The following is a 23,915-nucleotide window of genomic DNA, read 5'->3' as shown; positions in this document are numbered from 1 at the left end:
GTGGATCAGCCAATTTGAGGCCATCTATGAATTTCCTCCCAGTAGTTTTTCTCACAATCTAAACCAGTCTCAGGTGATTTCTGAGCCCCTGAGTCCAAGGAGTCTGGAACCCTTAAACTCCATCATCCATCATTTTGTTGGAGGGGAGCATTCTTTACCAAACAACTTAAACGTTTACTGAAATAGGTAAGTCCACTTTCTCAGGCTCTGATGAATATTTTAGAGCTCTTAATAGAAATTTCAGCAGAGAGTGTCAACAGAAGTTTATAGAGAGGTAGAAGTCGTTCTTACGTGAATTTTTAGGAAGTTTGGATCAGAAATAAGAACCATGAATGATGAAATCGTCTCACTCTAAGTATTAAAACAAATGTAATAAAATAATTTTGTTTTCCAGAAGCTGGAGAACTAACTACATTTTCATTTCATGGGTTTCTCAATTTCAATCTTTATTACTAGTAGAGAAGAAGAGAGAGTGAAAACAGAGGTTGGGGAAGAAGATAATTATTACTTTTAAAATAGAGATACCATGGATGAATTCTACATTATTTTTGGGAAAGAAACTTAGAGGAGAAATTCATAGCTATAAAACTTTTACTTATACATTGATTGATATTAACGAACATGTTGCAGGAATATATTACTTTTCCAAATATGTATATTACATTTCCAGATAAATTGTCAATTGTTTTAATGTCTTTTCTCTCAATTATTTCCCTTAGAGTATTTTGATTTTAATTTTCCTTTCTCTGAGGGAAATTTTAAATGTAAGATGATGAAATAAATTAATTGAAGTCTACAGCTCTCAGAACATGAACTGGGACTACCGTTGAGGTCTCCTGACTCAGGTTTCATTAATCTAGAGTGTGTTGTAGGGAATGCACTGTTGAGACTCTCTAGACTAAGGAAATTATGCTCCAAAAGAATACCCTAGACTTAGATATAGGAGAGAGGAGATATAAAGAAGATAAGCATTTACAGAATGAAACCATGATAAAACATATTGGCAAAGGCGAATTTTAGGATTGCACCATGTTTGAGACACTGGGCCTCAATAATTGGACTCAGATTATGGGAAAAGTCAACCAAATCAAGACAGGAAATAGATAACAAGGTCTCAAAGAAGAACGACTAATTGTCTTCTCAGGATATCTAAAACCATCTTTGAGATCTCACCCACCCAGTGGCACTTGGGTTCTGGGTATCCAAATGTTAGTATGATGGAAATACTTCTGCCCATGATGGATGCATCCAGTGTATACAACCAAGCATTCAACCAAAGGTCAGATGCACCTTCCTCTGAATGAAATGAACATGTCTAATCACAGCCCAAGTCTGTAAAGAAATGTGTCTGGTTTATTTAGAGCAGCATGGAAGAAAAATATATGTAGATTATGGGACTTAACCTTCATGTGCACTATTGAATACGCTACAGAGTATTCAGAGCTCTATTTGCCTCAGCTAAGATTGTAGAGGACTCCAACAAGAAGGGCAAATGGGATTAAACTTCGGTGGAGTATTAGAATCATGGTGCACACATTTTCTGGAGAGAAAGTTTTTGGCTTTTTAGACCTTAGCTTTAGGGAATTATCACTATAATGAATAAGAGATAATATTGGTAATATGCCCCTAAGCCTCAGTATGTTTCAGATTAAATTCACAAAGCTCTTAGAAGGTTTTGTTTAACCATGCACTCTTTGAATTGATGTAAATAGTGGAAAGGATTATTATTCAAAAATATGTTTTTGGAATGTGAGACATTGAGGAATACTTTTCTAGTGTGCATACCTCCTGAGTCTTTCCAAGTCAACACTTCCCTCTTCCTAATACGGGGGAAAAGGGAGAAGTTAATGTTTTAAGGCAGCCAGTCAATAGAAGTGGCAAATTATGTTAGATACTTTAAAATGTATAATACACTGACTGGAGTGGGATAGCAAAACATGGAACTCAATGTTGCAAAAGGAAATTATGCCTAAGTGTCAAGCCCTGGACATTTGATTCCTTGGAAGAATAAATTGAATATATTTCAGTTTTGGTCCGCAGAGTAGCAATGGAATTTAAATGCAATTAAAAATAATACAACAAAAATGTGAACAGCAGCACGTGAAGACATTTCCAGAGCCCCACAACTTATGATCCTGTCTGTGTGGCACCAACACAGTGATAAGTTCTGTCAGTGCCCGATTGATTTTAACTAGGGGTCTGGCTTCTCATCTTTTACTTGATGAACAGTGGCTCATGGTTCCTCCAACATCTTCTCATTTCATTAGAGCAGCAATAGGGGGAGGATGTGGTAAAAGGCTGAAAGGGAACTTTAGGTGGGAAGTCATTGTTGCTTGCGGCTGTACCCTTTCGTCTCAGCATTCTGCAGAGTTGTACAGAGCTGGGCATGGATGGCACCCCCATCTCAGAGATCAACTATTCAGGGTTAAAGAAAATTCTAGCAGACTAGTTGGCAGAATGATTCCATAATTTGAAAATACCAGATGTTTACAACAAATATTAACATACATCACTGCCTAAGAATTTACTATGAGTAACATGTTTAACTTCACTTAACATCTTGCCTTTCCCTGTGTTCCTTTGAAGAAGGGGAGAGGAAAAGGCAACTTTAGAACAGGGATCACATCTTCTGGAAGGCAGGCCTGCATGTAGAGAGCTACAGAGACTGGCATGGAGCTTTTTGTTTCATAGATGAGGAGTTAGAATATAAATTCAGAGAAAGGAAGGCAGGAACATCTATAGCCCATGAATAGATTTGCTTTACTAAAGAAAGATCTTTAGTAAGATGGCCTGTTAAATCAGGGTTTTTTTATTATGTAAAATGAACTGTGTGAGGAATCTAAACACTTATTTTTTTGGTCTTCCTTTGTCATAGATAGAAGAACATTTCAGTCCTGATATTTGCTGTAACTAATAACTACTGGATAAACAAAGAAGGCACATGGAGGATCTTTTACCTGGGTCCAACAAAAGTAATTTTGTTTTCTTTTATATGTTTGTTTGACAAATAAAAATTGTGTATATTTATTGTATATATTTTAAGAATTCTTGTTACAAAAATAATGTGTATGTGATGTGATGCACATATTAATTAGCTCAACTTAGCCATTCCAATAAAGGTAATATTTTAACTAGAAAATTTTTATCTTTGCTATTCATACCTCTTCCCTGATTTTTTTCTGTAATCTTCAGGTTATTTACATCTAAAACTCCAGTTTTTACTGTTATGTGATGTATTGTAAAGGATCAGTGTAAGCTGTTATACCAGTTGATAATGTTTAGGTACTTTATATTATAAAAGTTTCATTTAGCATTATTGCATTTTTGAACATTTCGCAAAAAAGGACAATGTTCAACATAAATGTAATACATTTCAGGCATTAGAGACAGGGCTTTAAGAAAGATAATCATTCACAGAATATTTTGATAGCACCTCTCTTACTATATCACACATTGTTTTCTATTTCTTATGGTCACAGTGATTATCCTACATTCACCCCATTTCATAAAACACAGGCAATAGGAATTCCTTTTTTCATTGTGATCCTGTTTATGGAGGTGAACCACAGGGAATGCCACTCTTCAGTACTGTGTTCTGAGCAGGCAGCATGAATTGGTTATTTTCAACAGTCAAAAGAAAGCTCAAAACATATGTAGAAAAAAATTGATTTGATGCTTATTGAGTATAAAGATGATATAACTCTATGAATGTAAAATATAATTTTATTGCTTACTAAAGAAACATTAGATGCCTGGCAAAAAGGTAATGTTGTTGGTGTTGGGCAAGTACTGTGAAGAGCACATAAGTCACACTTGTACACCACGAAGAGCTAAATAGGACTATTAGCTGTGTTCATTGTCCAACACTGGTTTTGTAACTTGGCTGCATGCTTGTATTAAGAGGTTTTGGTAGTTATGTTCGCGCAGACAAATTGAAGAAATATTCTCACGTTTTTTCCTTAGTTAATTGACTTCAATGAATGTCACTTGTGTAGGGGAAGTACAGATTCCACAAATTAGAGCAGTAAGGATCAAGCTTTGGCTTCCTATAGGAGTGGTTGGATATGAAGCATGTTACCTGGCACCTGGTCCGTTCATCATGATATAAGAATAGAAAGCCAGTTATATTTAGCTGAAAGGTGAGCCCAGAATAATATGCATATGGTTTTAACTGAAGGTGCGTTAAAATCATCTGGCTCGTACATGGTTCCTCTTTCAATTGGTTTTCCAAGTGCAGATGATACTTACATTTTCTTTATCTAACATCAATCCAAAAACGTTAGAAACAAGATATATTTTTGAGTATTAATTATTTTGAAACCCACAATGGCCATGGAAAAACACAGCAAACTTGATGGGTTAATAAAAATTAGCTAACATATCAGCGAAAGATATTTAAGTATTAGCAGCTTATTTTAATAAAAGACTTTGTTGGAAAACACAGGGCATGATACTAAATGCTATAGTTAATAAAAGTTAGTCATAGAAGAAGAGTAGATTATGGATTAGATAAAAAGTATTCTGCCCAGGATAAACTTAAATCTTTAAGCACTTAGACATTATAGATCTTTTTGTGCTTAAAATGACGTAAAAATTTGTATTTTATATAATTAACTTGGAGGTAGTGTGTAGGATTTTTGGAGTGAATGGAAGTTACATTAGAGAAATTTACAAGGAAGCTCCGGCATTCTAGAAGATGGGAATAAAGAGGGAAAGGGTAAGTGTGGCTGAGAGTAAGGAGAAGATGGGGGAGATATATAATAAAATAAAGGAAGAGAATGTATTCTGTGGCAAAGAGGGAAAAATAAAAGATGATTCACTGAGAGACTAGGAGAAATCTAATTCTGCTGATAGTAAAAAAGAACTCAGGATGGAATTTCATTTGTGGATAGAGGAGTACAGGCATCGGTGAGATATTTAAGAAACATTCATTCAGCTTTTCTGGAATGCATTTGGAGCTTTGAAGGGAAATCCAGAAGCTAAATGTAAAATTGAGGGTGAGCCATATAGAGTTGATAGTAATTATTATAACTAGAAATAAAAAGACTTCCAAGAAAAACTGTAGAAGTTGAGTACAAGTTCTGAGCACCGAACTTTAGCAAATGCTCACAGAGCAGAGCAGGGGAACAAGGAAGGTTAAGAAAGCAAATTCGATTGGAGGAAAATCAGGACAGAAGTCCATGACAGAGTTGAGAGTTTGAAGGAAGAAACAGGTAACATTATTAAAAGCTAAGAAAAAATTAAAATACGATAAAAGAAATCTCTGGAATTGATGATGGCAGGTTATCAGTAACCTTTAAGTTTTCAAATCCTATAGATTAGTGAGGGCAGAAATATTTATAGGCTCAGGAATAAATATTAGGAAATAAATCCAGACAATGGATTCCAATCATTAGAGATGTGAAACGAAGGGGGATTTAGAATGCTATATACACAGTAAAGCTTCCTAAGTTGAGATGCCTGTATATTTTCTTCTATAATGAGGGCAAAGGAGTTACTCAGGAACAAGAGAAACCTGAGGATGGTAGAGAGGGAGAGTAAATGGATAAAGAAGATTCTCAATGAGAGAGCATGAAATCAAGACTAAGGATCATCAGTAAATAATGGACACCTGCCTGTTCCAGCACTCCTGTAGGAACCTTAGTCCTTTAACTCCTTTAATTTCACCCACGACCCTTCAGCTGGTCAATATTAGGCACTTTTCACACATGAAGAATATGAGGCTCTGAAATGCTAAGTATCTTGCTCCAAGTCTCAGGAAACAGAACACATGTGGATCCAACACAGGAGCTGTTAGACTCTGAAGTTCACACTTTCTCTGAGATGAGACACTGTCAGTCATTTGTAATGTGACAAGGACTTAGTGGAGAGACATGCTGGGTGGCTAAGAGGAGCACAGTGAGTCACGGGCTTGCAAGGTCTCCAGTGCGGCAGAGGAGCAAATACAGTGAAGACCACTATGTCTTTTCCCTCACTGATATGTCAGCTCTATGTGAAAATTAAGGGTAATATTCACCCTAAAAATCCATCATGTAACAACGATGGCACTTTATAGGTGTTTGCCAAGTTAATGGAAAAATGCCTAATTCAGATGCAAATCTGGAATCTAGTCAATAATAGTTGACAGGTTTTCTTTTAGTGAAATCTTTTTGAGCTTTTAGAATTTAAATTTGAATGTCTCTTTGAGGCAATCAAATGTATTCTCAGGCTCACTATTATTTTAGAAAAGCGCTGAGGGGTGCTGCTGAGGGGTGCTGCTGAGGGGTGCTGCTGGGAGCATCAGGACAGAGCAGTAAAGGAGGAAATGTTGGAGCAGAAGGAAGGTCTTGAGGAGGACATTAGGGAGAGTCTAGAAAAAATGGATGTGAATGTCAACTATGAAAGGGATGAGCATTTCTGGAACTACATGTTTTGCTTAATCCTTTATCACGTAAGAGAGTTGAAGCACTGACAGTCTTTCCCTTGTAGGTAAGAGACCCTAGTCCGTCCGGACCTGTTTCTGCCCTCAATGCCTCCTGCCTCCTTTCTTTCCTATTTTCCCTTATTGTGGACACTGCAATAAAAGGAAAGCTCATGAAGAGGCAGACATGGAATAAGAAGGAATTGGTTCTAATTTTTTTTTTTTTTACAATGTAGCTTGTTTTTGTTTAATGTTCAAAATTGATGCTATAACATTAGTTTTACTGACAAAGCACTTGCTGAGCAAAAGTAAGGAGAAGGGAATCTCCATTCCAATGTACATTCAAGTGAATTCATATCTTCCTCTCTGTCTTGGACAATGAAGAAGGGTCCTTAGACATCTGCTTTCTCTTCCTGCCTCATATCTAAAAAGTCTAAGCATTCATATCCATATTTATTTTCTTTCACGGCCATAGCAACAGCAGCAAGTTGAAAAAAGCAAAAAAAAAAAAAAAAAAAAAAAAGAGACCAAGGTGCAATTACAATCCTATCCCACAAAGAGGTCAAAGGCTACCCAAAAGACCAGTCGGCCGCAGGATCCTCAAATCATCTAAGCTATTCGTATTCTCTCAGGTATGTTACAGATGGTCTCCAATTTTATTTGTATCTGAATTTGTGGAGAGGATGCAGGGAAAATCATGTTTGTTGGCTTACCTATCCCGACACAGACATCAGGTTACTACTAAAACACACGATTCTACAGTTGTACTACCAGTAACAGTTCAAAAAGTACTTTCCTCATATGTTATCTACATTTGATGCTAAATGTACTTGTGAGTTATGTAATAATGTCCTCTTGCATATATAATGTTTATCAATAAACCAACATCATGAATCTGCCCAATAAAATCAGGTTTAAACATGGGTTTCCAGTTCCAGATTTTTCCTCCAGGCCTTGCTTCTTCCAAATCTTTCCTTTTGTAGTAGATTTACACGTTTCATCAAAATAAGTCTAGTTGACATGTTTAAGGTAATTCTTTAACTTTCCAACCATATTCTTCTTTATTGCTTATCATTTTACCTGCTGGTTGTCATTTGAAATTCTGTCCTTTCCCTGGAATCTGAAGTAAGTTGGTAAAGACTCAGAATTCCTAATGTTGCAATGCATTATTTACTTTTGTAGTACATTTACACATTCCATCAAGATGAGTCTATTTGACATATTTAAGGTAATTTGTTAACTTTCCAACCATGTTCTTCATTGCTTATCATTTTACCTGCTGGTTGTCATTTGCAATCCTCTCGTTGCCCTGGAATCTGAAGTAAGTTCGTAAAGATGTAGAACTCCTAATGTTGCAATGCATCATTTCTAGGATTTAACTGACTTCTCTGACATCAAATTGTGTCTTGTAAAGGCCACAGTTTGTCTCTCTGATATAAAGTAAATGTAATGCATGTTGGGTCAAGACTGTCATTTTGGCCAATAAATGACCTGAAGTACCTGCCTAGGGCTGGCTGGCATGTACAGAATGCATTCAAACAAGTTATTCTTACGGTTATTCAACAGCTTCTGTTTTTTTTCTGACTCCCTTCACAGATTAATAATCCTTGAATATTTTAATGGGAACAGATAACCAGACTTGGGTGAGTGACTTTATTCTCCTCGGCCTGTCCAGTGACTGGGACACTCAGGTGTCCCTCTTTGTCCTGTTCTTGGTCATGTACATGGTGACCATGCTGGGGAACTGTCTGATTGTCCTTCTGATCAGACTGGACAACCGACTCCACACTCCCATGTATTTCTTTCTTACCAACCTCTCCCTTGTCGATGTCTCCTATGCCACAAGCATCGTCCCTCAGCTGTTGGCACATTTTCTTGCAGAACATAAATCCATCCCATTCCAGAGCTGTGCAGCCCAGTTATTTTTCTCCTTGGCCTTAGGTGGGATTGAGTTTGTTCTCCTGGCAGTGATGGCCTATGACCGCTATGTGGCTGTGTGTGACCCCCTGCGATACTCGGCCATCATGCATGGAGCACTGTGTGCTAGGTTGGCCATCACATCCTGGGTCAGTGGCTCCATCAACTCTCTTGTGCAGACTGCTATCACCTTTCATCTGCCCATGTGCACTAACAAGTTTATTGATCATATATCCTGTGAACTCCTAGCTGTGATCAGGCTGGCTTGTGTGGACACTTCTTCCAATGAGGCCGCCATCATGGTGTCTAGCATTGTTTTTCTGATGACACCCTTCTGCCTGGTTCTTTTGTCCTACATCTGGATCATCTCCACCATTGTAAAGATCCAGTCTACAGAGGGAAGAAAGAAAGCCTTCCACACGTGTGCCTCTCACCTCACGGTGGTTGCCCTGTGCTATGGCCTGGCCATTTTCACTTACATCCAGCCCCACTCCAGTCTCTCTGTCCTTCAGGAGAAGTTGTTCTCTCTCTTTTATGCCATTTTGACACCAATGCTGAACCCCATGATTTACAGCCTAAGGAATAAAGAGGTGAAGGGGGCCTGGCAGAAACTATTATGGAAATTCTCTGGGTTAGCATCAAAGTTGGCAACTTGACTCACGAGCATGACTTAGAGAAAACAGCTTTACCTCAGTGTTCACCCAACTCAGATCTCACAGGTGTAAACTATGTTGTCCTGGCAACCAGGAAGGAGATGACATAACATGAACTGTGGGTGTTATGTAGGAGGCTGAGTGGTTGAGTTGGATGGGGTGTGGGATGTGGGGTTATGTTTATGAACAGTGGAGTTAGATATTGCTGTTATAAAACTTCCCACACTTCTTCCACCTCCACTCTTACAGCCTGACGATCATTGAAAAAAAATTACTACTTACTGTTTTGATTTGTCACATCGTTTGTAATCATAAACCTATTCATGGATGTTACCTTAGACCACTGGTACTTACACATCCACATTTTATAAAAGGTTATGGTGCTTCCATTAAAACAAAATGCATTTTTACATTTGAAGACTCACTTTAAATAATTTGTAGCGTAAGTCATCATACGCAGTAATTGTGTGAGTCAACATTCTGAGAAAAGTGTTATTGTCAAGACTAAAATGTTTTTGTGCAGGACCTACAAAAGGTGAACATAATGTCTTTTCCTGAGTGCCGGAGGTAATTCAGTGAAAAAATACCAACGCAAGGTCTTGTTTTACCTTTATAGGGTTATAATCAATGGTTGTTTGTACTAAAGACTATTATTGACCAAGAAAAGTTAAGCTTCAGGCACTCCTTGACAGTATCCAAACAGTTTGAGAAGAATTTTACTGCATATATAGGTATGTCATTTAAAATATTAAAAATGATTAATCTCTGAAAAATTCATAAGCTCTTCCTCTGAAGCTTTATTTATTTATTTTTTATTTTTATTTTTTGAGATGGAGTTTCACTCTTGTTGCCCAGGCTGGAGTGCAATGGCGTGATCTTGGCTTACTGCAACCTCTGCCTCCTGGGTTCAAGTGATTCTCCTGCCTCAGCCTCCCAAGTAGCTGAGATTACCGGCATGTGCCACCATGCCTGGCTAATTTTTAATATATTTTTTAGTAGAGATGGGGTTTCTCCATGTTGGTCAGGCTGGTCTTGAACTCCTGACCTCGGGTGATCCACCTGCCTCGGCTTCCCAAAGTGCCGGGATTACAAGTGTGAGCCACCACACCTGGCCCTCTCTGAATCTTCAGAAACACACAAAAAAGCACACAAATTATGAGATACTGTATAAAAGGTCAAAGACAGTTAATCTAAGGACAAACTCTTCAGCCAAAGTCAGTGAAGGGTAAGATAATTTAATATGAATTTTTGAACATCAAAGAAGGTCAGTTAGCTGGGCAAATGTTACCCTCAAGTCTCCACACTGAGAACTTCTCTTGCCCCCTCTGTCTTTCCTGCCCTCACACACACAACAGAGCCACAGGTGAACTTTCGTAAATCTTGTAACCTGGGCTTGTCTGACAGTGGAATTCCCTTTGAAAATAAGCATAACTGATATAAAAGAAGGAGAAGACATAACTGAGAAAGGGGAAAGAAAAGAAAGAATACGATCATAGCTGGTCTCTCTACTCCATTGAAGGTGTCAAAGTCCTTTCTTCCTTTTGCATTTTCTTTAAGTCAGTTGATTTGCATTTCTTACATTTGTCAACACATCATCATAGAATCTAAGCTTTCTTACAGTGTTGAAGACATAGAACTCAAAGCCCATTTGATATCTGAATTTTATATTAATAGTAATGCAATCTTAAATTTTGCAAGATAGGCAGGCATCCTAAAAGATGACAATGCTGGCAAATTAAAATTTTATTTCAAGTATTATCAGTGGAGTATCTATTCTGTGTCAGTGTCAATAAATGGTTGTTGGACACAATAGTCAATATGATACCATCCTGACAAGGACAATTTCGCACAGTAGGGAAGACAGATGATGAAACAATGATAACGCATTGTGGTAAGTGTTACAGTGAAGGGAAATCTGCTGGAAATGATTGCAGAAGGCTTCCTATAAAAGGACCTTTGGGTTGAGACCAGAAATGTAAGAACAAGTTATCTAGAAGATAAGAAACCCAAACAAGAAACAACCTGTATAAAGTTGTAGAGATGTGAGCAAGAATGAAAGTCCAAAAAATGCTGGAAGTTCAATTTCAGGGCAGAGAAGAGTGAGGGAGTAGTAAGGATAAAGCAGGCGGGTTAGACATGGTCAGATCCTGGAAGGTGTCAAATGTCTAAGTATCTTTTAATTTTATTCTGATAGAAAACAATAGCCCATGGAGAATTTTTAGAAGGAGTACAGATTGAAAAAAAAATCACATTTAAAAACTATCACTCTGGCAAATGAGATAGTGGAAAAAAAGATTAGAGGCAAGACGACCAGCCTGCCTGCTGGGTCTGCTTCAGTAATACTCTTGAGACGTTAGAGATGTCTGAATGAAGTTAGATGCAATGGGAAGGAGACAAGTAAAAGTAGTGTCATTTAAAAGTGATGTCAGCTAAAACACTTCATCTCCCAGATTGGAAATGCCATCTGAATCTCATTCCTCTTCTAAAATGTGAGGATACTGTCTGAACATTCTGTACATTGTGTAGTAAACTGGAAAATCCACCATCATGAACATGCCCTATATAAAATGGTATGGGAAAGAGATAAGAAGAAAGTAATCAAAAATACAAATATATACATAATACATCAAGGAGGAAAATACATGAAGATGCTATATCTTCATTTCTGTAAGCGGTCATGTGGTCACAGCGTTTGTGACATTTCTCCATCAACCATCACACAATCCTTTGCCTTCAGACCCCTCCTAAGCATGTTGGGATTCTTCCTGGAAGGGTTATCCAAGTCTTGATATCTCAGGAAGCAGAAATGCTGAGAGTGGGCATTAGGTATGTGGAAATAGACTACTATAGTCTCATATTCTGTATTCGTCAGGGTTCTTTAGAGAGACAAGACTAATAGGATAGACGAATATATGAAAAGAAGTTTATTAAGGAGTATTGACTCACACGATCAAAAGGTAAAGTCCCACAATAGGCCTTCTGTAGGCTGAGGAGCAAGGAAGCCAGTTGGAGTTCCAAAACCTCAAAAGTAGGGAAGCCAGCAGTGCAGCCTTCAGTCTGTGGCCAAAGGCCCTAGAGCCTCTTGCCAACCACTGTTGTAGGTCCAAGAGTCCAAAAGCTGAAGAAATTGGAGTGGAGTCTGATGTTTAAGGTCAGGATGCATCCAGCACAGGAGAAAGATGGAGGCCAGAAGACTCAGGCAATCTAGTGCATCCATGTTCCTCTTCCTGCTTTTATCCTAGCCATGCTGGCAGCTGATTAGATGGTGCCCACCCAGACTGAGGGTGGGTCAGCCTCTCCCAGTCCACTGACTCAAATGTTAATCTCCTTTGGCAACATCTCCACAGACACACCCAGGAACAATACTTTGTAACCTTCAATCCAATCAAGTTGATGGTCAATATTAACCATCATATATTCCATCTATTACATTTCAATTTTTATCTTTTTTATTTGGTAGACTTCTTAATTTCAAGGCTACACTTTCTCAGTAACTTAAATCTTCATAAATTAAATTAGTTGGATCACCTTATGACTGCACACACTTGTAATTCACAGCTGCTTGTGAAAGACATTCCCCATAGAAGGCATGACCTTTATCTTGATACAGGAATACAAAATAAGATGCTATTCTAAACTTTATTGTTTATTTAGGCATTAAATAGAAAAAATTTAAAAAGGCACTGAAAAGCATTTGAAAATAAAATGTTTTTCATTAGTTAATAACCATAAAAACACCACTGAAGGTTTTCCTTAAATATCTAATACATATAAAAATTACAGTTTGTTTAAATAAGAATCTGAATGAGACCCATATATTCCAATTGTCTAATATGCCTCTGAGAATTCTTCTACTCTATCAATTAATAAATTTATAGTAATTTAGTAACCTATAAATTCTGCTTTCTTACTGTTGGAATTATTTTGTAAATAAAACTGCATCATTTGTTTCTGTTGGATCTCTCATACAGTCTAGATTTTTTGCTGACATCCCTATAGTATAATTTTACATGTTATTTTATTTCTGTATCTCCCGTTTAATCCAGAGGTTTCATCAGACTTATTTATTTATTTTTCTGACAATAGTATTTCACAGATGGTCACATGTCCTTCTAGCAAGAAGCACACAATGTTTGCAGCAAGAAACACAATGTTTCTTTTTTTTTTTTTCTGGGGATTGTTACAGTTATTATATCACACAGGTCAGGATTTTTCAAAAGTGCCAAATATCTATTGACATTTTGGGCTGAATAATTATTTGTTATGGGGGCTATTTTGTGCATGGTAGGATACTTAGCAACATTCCTAACATCTACCTACTAGATGGCCCTAGTCCTCCCTCCCCACTAGGCAATGCCAATATTGCCCCCGATAGAGAAGGACTGACCTAGCTCTATTAATTTATTAGGGGTTCAACATGATGAGAGTCTATCATCCTTTTCTCTTTATAATCTAAAATACGTTTACAGAGAGAAACTTCCACCTCATCACTATTTCATCCTCCTGAGGTACAGTTGGTATGAGAAAGGCAAAATAAATTTTTAAATTTTTCCTCTTTGCCACTTTTCAATACAACAAACGAGGTGAGGTTTTTTTCATTATAGTCGTGTACTCACTAATGTACATTTATTCGATGTGTCTTAATCCATGACAATTATTGTCTTTATTGATGTTCAAACTGCCCCATATTTGGTGAACGTGAGCCTATTTTAGTTCCACTTTATTTTACAAAGTCCCACAAACTTTGTGACTCAAAACATTACAAAATTATTACCTTAACATTACAAAGGTCAGAGTCTGATATGGGTTCTACTAGGGCAAAATCAAGCTGTTGCCAGAGCTACGTTTCTCCCTGGGGTCTCTGGGGAAGATTCCATTTCTTGCTTTCCTGCTTTTTGAGCTGACCTCCACTCCTTGGCTCGTGGCTCCTCCTTCCACAAGACCAACAGCACAGCAAACCTCTCTGTGACTCTGATCCTCCACTCCACTCTGTCCTCCTTATGATGACAGATAAATGATCCTCTGTCATCACACATCTTTCTTCTGGCCCTGATCCTCGTATCTTGTTCTTTACAAGAAACTTGTAATTACACTGGGGCCACCCAGATTGTCCAGGACAATATCCCAATTTAAAAATCCTTCATTTAGATGCATCTGCAAGGCCCTTTTATCATGTACAATAGCGTATTCACAGGATATTCCATATTCATACAGGAACCTTAGTGTGCTACTATTTGCTACCCCTCATTTTTACACTTTTATTTTCAAAGATTTTACATTAACATAAACTATGAATACAAATAATTGCTGTGCTGTTTCAGCTTTGGCTGTGCAGAAGCTCTTTAGTTTAATTAGGTCAATTATCCTGTAGTCTGTTAAATATTTAAAAGTGAATTTTATGTTAACCTTAAATCTTACCATTTCCAGGATGACCTACCTTCCTTTTCTTTTCTTTTCCTTTCTTTTCTTTTTTTTTTTTCCTTTCTTTTTCTTTTCTATTCTATTCTATTCTTTTCTTTTCTTTCTTTTTTCTTTTCTTGTATAGATCCAATTTTCTGTCTGGTATTCTATTCCTGAAGAATTTCTATTAACACTTCTTCTGGGGCCAGGCGCGGTGGCTCACACCTGTAATCCCAGCACTTTGGGAGGCTGAGGCGGGCGGATCACGAGGTCAGGAGATCGACACCATCCTGGCTAACATGGTGAAACACCGTCTCTACTAAAAATACAAAAAATTAGCTGGGTGTGGTGGCGGGTTCCTGTAGTCCCAGCTACTTGGGAAGCTAAGGCAGGAGAACGGTGTGAACCCAGGAGGTGGAGCTGGCAGTGAGCCGAGAACACACCACTGCACTCTAGCCTGGGCGACAGAGCAAGACTCTGTCTCAAACAAACAAACAAAAAACACTTCTTCTGGTCTAAGTCTGCTGGAAATATATTTATTTGCTTTTTTTCTGAAAAAGAATTTATTTTTCTTTAATTTTCAAAAACATATTTTCTCTGCATGTAAAATTCTTAGCTGATAGTTTTCCCCATCTCACAGTTTTAAAGATGTAACTCCATTTTCTTCTGGCTAGCATAGTTTCCGACAAGATATCTGCATTGATTTGTGTTTTTGTTTTTCTGTGTATGATGTATCTTTTTTTTCCCTTGGTCTGTTTTCAAGGTTTTCACTTTTATTTTAGCTTTTTGACAGTTTGAATACCATGAATGTAGACTTTCCTTTGCTTATTTTCAGTTATGCTATTTGGCTGAGCTTCTTGGATTTGAGCTCCAATTTCTTTTATTTTTTTTCTCAGTCATTATCTCTTCAAATACTTCTCCGTTTACTTTGCTTTGATTTCTCTTCTGGAATTTTCAAATTTTATGTATGTTAGATTGTTTGATATTGTACCACAGTCCTTGGCTGCTCTCTTCTATTTTATCATTATTATTATTTTCTCTTTGTGCTTCAGTCTTGCTAATCCCTATTGATTTACCTTTATCTTCACTGATTGTTTCTTGGCTCTCTTGAACCTACTCATCAGCATTCTTCATCTGTTATTATGTTCTTCATGTCCAGCATTTCCATTTGATTCTTTCATACAGTTTTCAATTTACAGTACAAATTCCTTATACATTTACAGAGGCTGACCATCTTTTCCACAGGATCTGTTCACTTATCAAAGAGAGTTATTTTAAGTCCCTGTGTGATAGTTCCTATATTCAGGCCATATTTGATTCTGGTTGTGTTAATTCTTTTGCTCAGTGACATTTTTTTCCAGCTTTTTCCTCTGATCTTTAATTTTGGTTAGATCCAAACATTGTGTGTGTAGGATAGTAGACTCTGAGAAAAAATAAGAGTATGACTTGAAATGGGCATGCCTCTTTTGCTTGTCCTGCAGTATTTTTTCTTTTTCAACTTTATTTTAGGATCAGGAGGTACATGTGAAGGTTTGTTGCAAAGGTACATTGCACGATGCTGAGGTTTACGGTATGACTGAACCCATCACTCAGGTAGTGAGCATAGTACCCAACAGCTAGTATTTTTAGTTTTTTCCCTCCTCTCTTTCTCCCCTTTATACTAGTCCCCATTGTCTGTTGTTCCCTTTTCTATGTCCATGTGTACACAATGTTTAGCTGCCACTTATAAATGAGAACATGGGTATTCTGTTTCTATGCTAGTTTGCTTAAGGTAATGGCCTTCAGCTCCATCCATGTTGCCACATAGGATGTGATTTTATTTTTCTTTATGGCTGCATAGTATTCCATAGTATATATGTACCACATTTTCTTTATCTAATTCATCATTGATGGACACCTAGGTTGATTACATGACTTTGCTATTGTGAATAGCACTGCAATGAACATATAGGTGCATGTGTCCTTTTAATAGAATGATTTATTTTCCTTTGGGTATATACTCAGTAATAGGATTGTTAGGTTGGATGGTAGTTCTACTCTCAGTTGTTTGAGAAATCTCCAAACTTCTCTCCACGGTGACTGGACTAGTTTACCCTTCCACAGACAGTGTATACATGTCCGTTTTTCTCCATTGCCTTGCCAACATCTGTTTTTTTCTATTTTTTTAATTTTTTAGCCATCCTGGCTGGTGTTAGATGTACCACTGTTGTTTTGATTTGCATTTCTCTGATTATTAGTAATAATGAGCATTTTTTCATATGTTTGTTGGCCGCTTGTATGTCTTCTTTTTAGAAGTATCTCTTCATGTCCTTTGTTCACTTTTTAAAGAGGTTATTTGCTTTTGACTTATTGATTTAAGTTTCTCATAGATTCTGGATATTAGACTTTTGTTGGATGCATGCTTTGCAAATATTTTCTCCCATTCTGTGTGTTTTCTGTTTACTCTGTTGATAGTTTCTTTTGCTGTGGAGAAGCTCTTTAATTTAATTAGGTCCCACATGTCCATTTTTGTTGTTGCTGCAATTGCTTTTGAAAACTTAGCCATACATTCTTTGCTAAGGCCAATTTCAAGAAGGGTATTTTCCAGGTTTTATTCTGGAATTCTTATAGTTTGAGATCTTACTTTTAAGTATCTAATCCACCTTCAGTTAATTTTTGTATATGGAGATAAGTGATCATCCAGTTTCATTGTTTTGCATATGGATAGCCAGTTATCTCAGCACAATTTATTGAATTGGGAGTCTTTTTCCAATTGCTAATTTTTGTCAGGTTTATTGATTACCAGATGATTGTAGATGTGCAGCTTTATTTTTGGTTCTCTATTCCGTTCCTTGCTTTGTGTGTCTGTTTTTATGCCAGTATTATACATTTTCTGGTTACTGTAGCAGCATATTATGAAATAAGGTAATGTGATGCCTCCAGCTTTGGTTTTTTGTTATTATTGTTTGTTTGTTTTTTCTTAGGATTGCTTTGGCTATTTGGGCTCTTTTTGTTTTCCCTGTGAATTTTAGAATAGCTTTCTCTAATTTGAAAAATGATATTGGCAGTTTGAACAGGAATAGCATTGAATCTGTACATTGCTTTGAGCAGTATGACCATTTAAATGATATTGATTTTTCCAATCCATAAGCATGGAACGTTTTTCCATTTATTTGTGTTGTCTCCAATTTCTTTGAGCAGTGAATGAAGTTGAGACACAAAAATCCATACAAGAGATCAATGATTCCAAAAGTTGATTTTTAAAAAAATAAATAAGATCAATAGACCACTAGCTAGATTAACAAAAAAAAAATAGAAGAGATCTAAATAAGCACAGTTAGGAATGACGGCTATGACGTTACACACACAAAAAATAGAAGAGATCTAAATAAGCACAGTTAGGAATGATGGCTATGACGTTACAACTGATCCCACGTAAATACAAAAGAACCACAGAGACTGTTATGAACACTTCTATGCACACAAATTAGAAAACCTGGAGAACCTGGATAAATTCCTGGAAACACACAACTTCCCAAGATTTAACCAGGAAGAAACTAAAAGCCTGAAAAGACCAATAATGAGTTCTGAAATTGAATCAGTAATTTAAAAAACCTGTCAATAAATAAATAAATACAAACAAACTATGGAACAGATGGATTAATAGCCAAATTCTACCCTATGTAAAAAAGAACTGATGCTGAAGAAGGGGCTTCTCTCTAACTTGTTCTACAAAACCAGCATCATCATCTTGGTACCAAAGTCTGTTAGAAACACAACAAAAAAAGATAATTTTGGTCCAATATCACTGGTGGATGATGCAGAAATCCTCAAAAAACATGAGCAAACCAAATCCAGCAGCCTATCAAAGAGTTAATTCATCATGATCAAGTAAGCTTTATTCCTGGGATACAAGGTTGGTTCAACATACACAAATCAATAAATATGATTCGCCACATAAACAGACTTAAAGACAAAAACCATATGGTCATCTCAATAGATGCAGAAAAATCTTTTTATAAAAATCCAACATTTTTTTCATGAAAAAAAAAAAACACTCTCGACAAAGTAGGTAAAAGGGACGTACCTCAAAATCATAAGAGCCTTTTATGACAAACCCACAGCTAACATCATACTGAATAGGCAAAAATTGGAACCAGTCCCACTGAGAACTGAAACTAGACAAGGATGCCCAATCTCACCACTCCTCTTCGGTATGGTACTGGAAGTCCTAGCCAGAGCAATCAGGCAAGAGAAAGAACCATAAGCCATCTGAATAGGAAAATAAGAAGTTAAATTATCTCTCTTCAGTGACAATATGATTCCAAACCTAGAAAACCCAGAGGACTTTGCCAAAAGACTCCTGGAACTTATACACAACTTCAGTAAAGTTTCAGAATACAAAAATCAGTATAGTTTCTATATACCCATAGCATTCTAACTCAGAGCCAAATCAAATGCACAAGCCCATTTGCAGTAGCCACATGCTCAAAATAAGATACCAAGGAATACAGCTAACAAGGGGGTAAACAATCTCTACAAGAAAAACCACAAAACACTGTTGTCCTACAGTTTTGTGTGTTGTGTGTGTGTGTAGGTAGGTCCAGGGGATGTGGGAATCAGTGGCATCCGGGGTTGACCTGGATTTGAGTTTTGTTGTTGATTATCCTCCGTGCACCAATGAATCTAAATTTCTCTAGCATTGAGCATTGCTTGTGCTTGGGGTGAAGAGTTAATTGTTGGAGGGTTTTCTCAAACATTGCTGGTCCACCCTCAGTTTTAAGCTCTTACTGTGAGATTCCACACCATACTGTGTCTTTCCACATGCTGCCTTTTGTCCATGGTAAACTTAAGCCACAATACCTGCTCTTCAATTCTTGCTGTCCTGGTGACAGAGAATGGGGATTATGCTTTGCTATTCCAGATCTATCTCAGTCTTAGGCACATCGTTTGTCCTTGTCCCTGGGTCACAGTGATCCAATCTCTTTCCCAGCCTTAGGACAGGGCTCATGGTCTGGACTCAGGGCTAGAAAGTGTTTATTTTTGTTTGTTTGCTTTTTCCTTCCCTCGGCAGTAGTCTTCCTCTGTCGGTGGGGAAATAAACGTTCCTGCCCTTCCTCCAGTGAGTGATTCCGGGTTTCGTCCCATGCGGGAGACAGACTTGGTAAGAGTGAGTGGGCTTCCTGTCTTCCTGCAGCCACTATTGCTGCCCTTACCTCAACCTGCATCGTAAAGGAGGCTTTCTGTGGCGTTTCACCCTCCCTCAAGCATTCTCATCAGGACATTCCAAGTCTCCAAGTCTGAGAATAAAATATTGAGAAAAGATGTAAACTTCTCATTTATCTCCGGTTCCTGATTCTCACAGTACCTCACACTTAACCTTCAGCAATTTGGCAAAGCAATTCTTACTAGCACCTAGGGTGGCCTCATTTTCCTCTCATGCTCTGGCCCAGGTAACACAGAGCTCACGCCCCATGTCTTTCTGGGGTTACCTGTATTTCCTCAGATTTCATGCTAGTTAGTTTCCCTACAACCTCAGCTCTCTTATCAATTCAAGAATAGTTACAGTTGTGTAGGTTATCAAACCTTTTCTGGTTTTAGGATGGAAGCAATGCTCTTTCCAGCTTTTTACAACCTAAGTGAAAGCTAGAACAAGCTCAATTACCATTTTTCCTTTTTAAATAGACTTTATTTTTTGAGCAGTTTTACATTCATAGACACGTTTAACAGAGAGTTCACATATCTCCACTCCCCACCATGCCATACTACCATGCACTCTTCTCTGTTACCAACATCCATCTCCAGAATGACACATTTTCAATTACTTCTTTTTTTTTTTTGAGACAGAGTCTCACTCTGTCATCCAGGCTGGAGTGCAGTGGCACGATCTTGGCTCACTACAACCTCCGCTTCCTGGGCTCAAGTGATTCTCCTGCCTCAGTCTCCCTAGTAACTGGGACTATAGTGGCGTGCCACCACGCCCAACTAATTTTTTGTATTTTTAGTAGAGATGGGGTTTCACCGTGTTAGCCAGATTGGTCTCCATCTCCTGACCTCATGATCTGCCCGCCTCAGCCTCCCAAAGCGCTGGGATTACAGGTGTGAGCCACCGCGCCCGACCTCAATTACTTTTTAATGTCAGTTTTAACAGTGTGAGAAAATGTGTGCTAAGGTTAAGCTAAGTAAACTGTAACGATGGCAAATGATGCTTTTTAGGCCAAGGAATTGCGAGCCCAACAAACTGCTTCTCTGGAAGTAGCCAACTCTAATTATATGCATAATTCCTAGCAGGAAGTAGTTTGTTATATTCATGTTTATTTTTCTGCAATACCAAGGGTATGAATTTATAGTAAATATTAGTGTGCCTTTATGAATGCTTGTTGAAGGAACTCATTCAATTTCGAGATAGACAACTATGAAGCAGTCTTAAAAATGGAAGTAGATAGGTAGATGGTGATACTGAGGAATTACCGGTATTTGACTTGGTAGACGAATAAATAAATAGAGAAATGATTCATTTAAGGGCACATACTGGATAAAGAACACATCAGACAATGACACTATGCTTGCATTATCTCAAAATTGTGTGAAATCTCTTCATATATATTAAAAATTTGAAGAGGTACGCAAAGTTAATCTGTTGTATTATTTTGGATAACTTTCTTCCTTTCTCTTTTTTTCCCAGTAGAACATAAGATTCACTTTTTCTACATCTAAGATTCACTTTTCTACATAAGTCAAATGAGCTTAGGGACTGCACTATGGAAACTTGCTAGAGTGAGGAAACTACACTGGAAAAGAATATTCTGAGATATGAGGGACAAGAGCTCTAGAGAAGGTGTAACATAAACATAAAAATAAAAATTATATTTTTATTGAATAAAAAGCATTGAATTTTTTATTCAATGCTATTATTTTGCAACTTAAATAGTACCATGAGACATGCACTGGATATCCATGGACTCTTGTAAGGTTCACAGTGGCCCATTATATTCTTTGCATATATCTCAGCAGAACAAAGCACAACTCTCTTGTCTCCGGAAGGAGAAATAAGAGAATACTAGAGCCAAGGGAGAGGGTTTATTTTTTCCCTTTAACCCGTTGTGAATATAGGCCTATTCACTGCTCACTGGAATCGGTGCATTGAAGGATAAAAGCTAGATTTGGGTTATAGGGGAATAGCCTAAAACTCTACCAAGCAAGCTTTTATGAATTTTTTTTAGAGTGACCTAAGGCTTCAGTGGGGTTCTGCAGGAAACAGGGATAGAGAAGAACAGTCTTCCACAAGAAAAATAAGAGTGGCATGGAGGCCCTGCCCTTGAGAATTGGGAGTGGTGACAGCAATTAACACTCTAATGCATGAAGCTCCTGAGGGGAATCTATCAGCTCTGTGTTGCCAATGCAGCCACTCCCACACTCCATTACTTCTGTGTGTATGAGCCAATTTGGGAGTACCTGTAACCTTCTTCCGTAGTTTCCCTCAAACGTATGCTAGTTCCGGGTAATTTCCCAAGAGGTTGGGGCACTAAATCTTTATGGTCCACCACTTTGTTGGAGGGGGGCCTTGCTTAGAAAACAACTTAATCCTAGACTGAGGTAGACATGACCATTGCAGGCACTGATTAACATTTGAGAGCTCATCACAGAGCTATCATCGGAGGGTGGGTACAAACAGAGGCTTAAAGAGGGGCAAAAATAGTACAATATGATTTATTAGGAAGTTTCAATCAGAAATACAAACTATGAATGCGAAACCTCTTATTTATTTATTTATTTTATTATTATTATTATTATTTTTGACAGAGTGTCACTCTTTCACCTAGGCTGGAGTGCAGTGGTGCAATCTCGGCTCACTGCAACCTCCACCTCCCGGGTTCAAGCAATTCTCCCTGCCTCAGCCTCCCGAGTAGCTGGGATTACAGGCACCCACCATAACATCTGGCTAATTTTTGTATTTTTTAGTAGAGACGGGGTTTCACCATGTTGGCCAGGCTCAGATCACCTGACCTCAGGTGATCTGCCAGACTCGGTCTCCCAAAGTGCTGAGATTACAGGTGTGAGCCACCATGCTCAGCCTGAAACCTGCTCATCTTAAGTATTGTAACAAATGTAGGAAAGTAATTTTGCTTTCTGAAGGCCAGAGGCTTAAGTACATTTTTGTTGTATGTTTATTCAATTCCAGACTTTAGTATTAGCAGAGAAAAAAAGAAGGGGTAAAAACTGAGGCTGGAGAGGAGAATGATTATTAACTAAAAAATAGAGATACCATGGATAAATTCTATATCATTTTTGGGGAAGATGCTTAGGCGAGAAGGCTAGATTAATAAAACATTTCATGAACATGTAGTAGGGGTATATTACCTTTCCAGAAAATAAAAATTGTCAATTATTTTAAAGTCTGTCATCTCAATTATTCTCCTAAGAGTGTGTATACTAAATATTTTGACTTTCTTTTCTTTCTTTCTTTTTCTGTGTTGCCCAGGCTGGAGAGCAGTAGCACAATCATAGCTAACTTAACTTTGAGCTCCTGGACTCAAGCAATCTTCCACCTTCAGCCTCCTGAGTGGCTAGGACTACAGGTATGTGCCACTACGGCCAGTTAACTAAAAAACTTTTTTTTTTTTGTAGGGTTGGGGTCTTACTCTGTTGCCCAGACTGATTTTGAACACTTGACTTCAAGCAATCCTCCAGCCTCAGTCTCTCACAGTGCTGGGATTACAAGCATGAACCACCATGGCCAGCCTGATTTTCTTTTCAATAGAAACAAAAATGAAATGTAAGATAATTAAATTAATTGTTCAAAGTTAAAAGGCTCTTAGAATGCAAACTGGGCCCGCAGTTGAGGTCTCCTGACTGTCATTCAGCATCTCTCAAATGAGCTTAGGGATTGCACTATGGAAACTTGCTAGAGTGAGGAAACTACACTGGAAAAGAATATTCTGAGATATGAGGGACAAGAGCTCTAGAGAAGGTGTAGCATAAACAGAATGAGACCATGATAAATTATGTCTCTAGGGTGAACTTCAGAATTGCACGTTTCAGAAACTAGGTCTCAGTAATTGGATTCAGATTATGTGAAAAGTCAGACAACCAAATCAAGACAGGAAGTAGATAACAAGACCCCAAAGAAGTAAAGCAATTTTTCTTCTCAGGATATAAAACCATCTTGGGGACACTGTCTGCCCAGTGGCACTGGGTTCTCCATTCCCCAGCGCTAGGATGATGAAAATACTCCTCTCCAAGATGGATGTATTTCGTGTATATCAAAACCAAGTGTTCAACAACAGGTCAGATGAATCTTTCGCTAAACAAAAATGCCATTTCCACTGAGAGCTGCGCTGTATAAAGGTAAGCTTCTTGTTTGTTTAGACCAGCATGAAAGAGAAATAGCTGTTAAGTTGTGCATCTTATCTTCATGTGCTCTGTTTCTGTGTTCAGAACTCTGCGTCAGCTGAGGTTGTAGAGAGCTCCAAAAGGAGGCCACATATGATGAAGACTCAAAAAAGTTTTACAAAAGATGATGTACAAACAAATTTTCCCAGGAGAAAACCTTTTGGTCTTTTACT

The 23,915-nt window shown here is 37.8% G+C and overlaps 1 protein-coding gene and 1 long non-coding RNA gene across 2 annotated transcripts; both read left to right on the top strand.

Moving 5' to 3' along the window:
• The first annotated feature begins 6,678 nt into the window (after positions 1 to 6,678).
• LOC126951046 (uncharacterized) lies at positions 6,679 to 23,724 on the top strand. The gene is made up of 3 exons (XR_007724343.1): positions 6,679 to 7,032; positions 22,978 to 23,125; positions 23,502 to 23,724. It is a non-coding gene; the product is annotated as an uncharacterized LOC126951046 (long non-coding RNA).
• On the top strand, positions 7,695 to 9,055 carry LOC126951042 (olfactory receptor 2F1). The gene has a single exon (XM_050784927.1). It carries the CDS (start codon positions 8,020 to 8,022, stop codon positions 8,971 to 8,973), a length of 954 nt encoding a protein of 317 aa, XP_050640884.1. The 5' UTR covers positions 7,695 to 8,019; the 3' UTR covers positions 8,974 to 9,055.
• Positions 23,725 to 23,915: the final 191 nt, after the last annotated feature.

Source organism: Macaca thibetana, chromosome 3, assembly GCF_024542745.1.
Source record: "Macaca thibetana thibetana isolate TM-01 chromosome 3, ASM2454274v1, whole genome shotgun sequence".
Classification (NCBI taxonomy): domain Eukaryota; kingdom Metazoa; phylum Chordata; class Mammalia; order Primates; family Cercopithecidae; genus Macaca; species Macaca thibetana.
Note: the sequence above shows the minus strand (reverse complement) of the source record. Positions and strands in the feature narration are given on the sequence as shown.